The 2,731-nt window shown below is 52.7% G+C and overlaps 1 protein-coding gene across 1 annotated transcript in view; it reads left to right on the forward strand.

Annotated features, from left to right (window-relative positions):
- The first annotated feature begins 569 nt into the window (after nt 1-569).
- FGD2 (FYVE, RhoGEF and PH domain containing 2) overlaps nt 570-2,731 on the forward strand; it is an 11,849-nt gene continuing 9,687 nt past the window's right edge. Inside the window, exon 1 of the mRNA XM_027897405.1 lies at nt 570-1,114. Coding sequence (XP_027753206.1) covers nt 1,050-1,114 — 65 coding nt within the window. The 5' untranslated portion in view covers nt 570-1,049. The remainder of the gene's footprint in view (nt 1,115-2,731) is intronic.

The following is a 2,731-nucleotide window of genomic DNA, read 5'->3' on the forward strand; positions in this document are numbered from 1 at the left end:
GATGCGGGGCTGGGGTTTTGGGTGGAGGGGTGGGGAAAGGGGGGTTAAAAGGGGGGGGGGTGGAATGAAGGGGAGGAAAGGAAAGGGGAATGAAGGAGGGAACGAACAAGGAAAGGAGGAAACAAACAAGGAAAGGAGGGAACAAACAAGGAAGGAAAGAAAGAGGGCAAGGCAAGAGGGAAGGAATGGAAAGGCAAGGGGAAAGGAAGGAAAGGAAAGGAAAAGAGAAAGGAAGGAAAGGAAAGGAGAAAGGAAAGGAGAAAGGAAAGGAGAAAGGAAAGGAGAAAGGAAGACCTGCACTTGCACTGTGCTATGTTGTGCTTTTCTTGGGGAACTACAAGCAGGATGTTTGTCCCAGAGAAGTGCTGTCCTCCCTCCACATGGACCTTCCTCCAGCCACATCTTGTTCTTTTTCATGCTGTGTTATTACCAACAACACTAGGTTATTGCCAACACTCCTTGTCTGTTATTTCCAGCAATCCTTGGTTGGCCCCAAGGCCACCCACCCGTTGATGTTTGACACACACACATCAGCCCCTTGTGCCCCTCTGGGCACCAGGGCCCTGCACCATTCCCTCCCTCCCTCCTTCCCAGCAGGGTCCTGCCAGCCCCTTCCCAGCCCCTCTGGGCATCAGGACTGTTCATGTCCCACCCTGAACTCCACCTGGTGGGACACATCCCACCCCGTCACGGGGGGATCCAGCACCAGGTTGTACAGCAGGTGCCCTGCTGGTACTCTTGTCACTGTTCCTGCCATTGCCTTGTTTGTGCCACCTCCCCAAACTGAACCAATTCTCAGTGTTTTCTCAGCATTTCTCATACTCACAACCTGCTGCACTTCCCCTTTCCTTTTCCTTTCGAGGCCAAGCCAGAGACAGGCTCTCCTGCCACAGAGAGGGCAGCGGGTGGACTTTTTGCCTCGTGCAAATCCTCCTCCCCAAACCACAGCCTGGGGCTCAGAAACCCCTCAGAGCAGAGAGGGGGGCAGAAGGAGGGAGCTGCAGCCATCAGTTCCCACTCCTGCAGCTCCTGCACACCCAGGAGGTGCCATGGAGGGAGAGGTGGATAATCAGCAGAGCGTGGTGAAGCTGGCGGCTGTGTTTGAAGAGCACTGGTAAGGAGGGAGGGTTCTGGGTGCTGAAGGTGGCGGGGGGGGGGGCTCCACGTGGAGTGGGTTTTGGAAGGAAGAAACCCTCCGTGGAGGCGGTTTGGAGGCTGTGGAGAAGCTGACAAGGTGATTTGTTATTCTTTATCACTCTGTCTTCCTCCCGCTGTGGGTCATGAACAGAAGCCTGAAAACCTCAGTGGGGTGTGAGTGACTCTGCCTGGCTCAGGCTGTGGCAGCCCATTCCCCCCACGCTCAGTATTGGCTGGTGAATCCTTTCGCTGCTGGGAAAAGAACTGTGGTTTGCAAATATGTAGGCAGGGGTCTTCTTCCTCTGGGATTTAACTATCTGGGAGGATCTCAGCCTCAGGCTGTGCAGTTGTTTGCAGAGATGTGGCTCCTGGGAAAGGGAAGGCAAAGCATTGTGTTAAGGGGGAGAGTGAGTGCCTTTTTTAAAGCAGCTCCTTCACTTGGAGTGTGAGCTGGGACACTCAGACAGTGTTGTGCCAGGGTTGGAGTGAAGGGATCTGCCCTGACTGGTGTAAAAGGAATACTGAGGTTTAGGGTGAGTTACTGTTGAGGTCCGTGCCTCAGTTTCTCCATCTGTTTAATCAGGATACAGAATCCTGCCTTGTACCCATGAGGTGCTCTCAGTGAGCATTAATGGGGCTGGGTGGTTGGGCAGGTGAGTTTTACAGCAATTCCTAAAGTTGCTCAGGCATAAGAACTCCTTTTACTCCAAGAACTTTGCCGGCATCTCCACTGGGTGCTTTTTTCCTGGGATTTGTGGTTGTCCCCATCGTCCCACAGTGATGGTGTGTTGGAACTGCTGCAGGGTCTGATCTGCCTCCACATCACTGCTGCAGAGTGTTGGTTGTTTATTGTGGAGTCTGAGTTTGATTTAGAGGAAATAAAAGTAACTTTGGACTTTCGGAGGAAGCTGGGGAACCTGGGAATGAGTTTTCTGGAACAGAAAATGGTTTGGCCCGAGTCAGCACAAACAGAAAGAGAGAAGTTGGAGCTCTGCAGTGGGTTGAGGCTGACACAGGTCTGGGAGGCACTGGGAGAGATGGATAAAGCCTCTCTGCCTCTGAAGGCTTCTGTCAGTCCCCTTGGACAGGAGGGGATGTGTGCATGGCTGTGGATGCACTCCTGAGCTCACAGACCTGTGCGTGGGAGGGATCCAACATCCTCTTCAGATGAATCTCTACCCCTCAAGTCACCTCCTGTCCTCAGCTTTGCAGTTCTGTGTCCAGTTTCACACAGGTTTTTCTCTCCTCATCCCACTCCTGTCTGCAGGCCCACAGTGGATGTCTTTCTAGTTCATACCCAGAGCAGTTTCCTACAGGGACCAGCTGTCAGATGACAGATAACTCACTGTCACCTTCATGGCCTGGCTTCTCCCCTGTGCCTGCTCTGGACCTGTTTTCCTTGTCTCTGCCAGAAAAGGGAAGAGAAAACATCACCAAAAAACAACCTGTCTGCAAAACCACCTACACAAGCCCTGCTCTTGGCTCAAAACTCTTGGCTATTGGGCTTCTCCCCACTTTGGCTCTGCAGTGCCAGAGCTGTACCTGGGAAATAATTAGATATGCCTGGGTTCAACAGCAGAATCCTGCTTTTCTA

This window comes from Empidonax traillii, unplaced genomic scaffold (assembly GCF_003031625.1).
Source record: "Empidonax traillii isolate 1590-97213 ecotype Southwest subspecies unplaced genomic scaffold, ASM303162v1 scaffold541:size654180, whole genome shotgun sequence".
Lineage (NCBI taxonomy): Eukaryota > Metazoa > Chordata > Aves > Passeriformes > Tyrannidae > Empidonax > Empidonax traillii.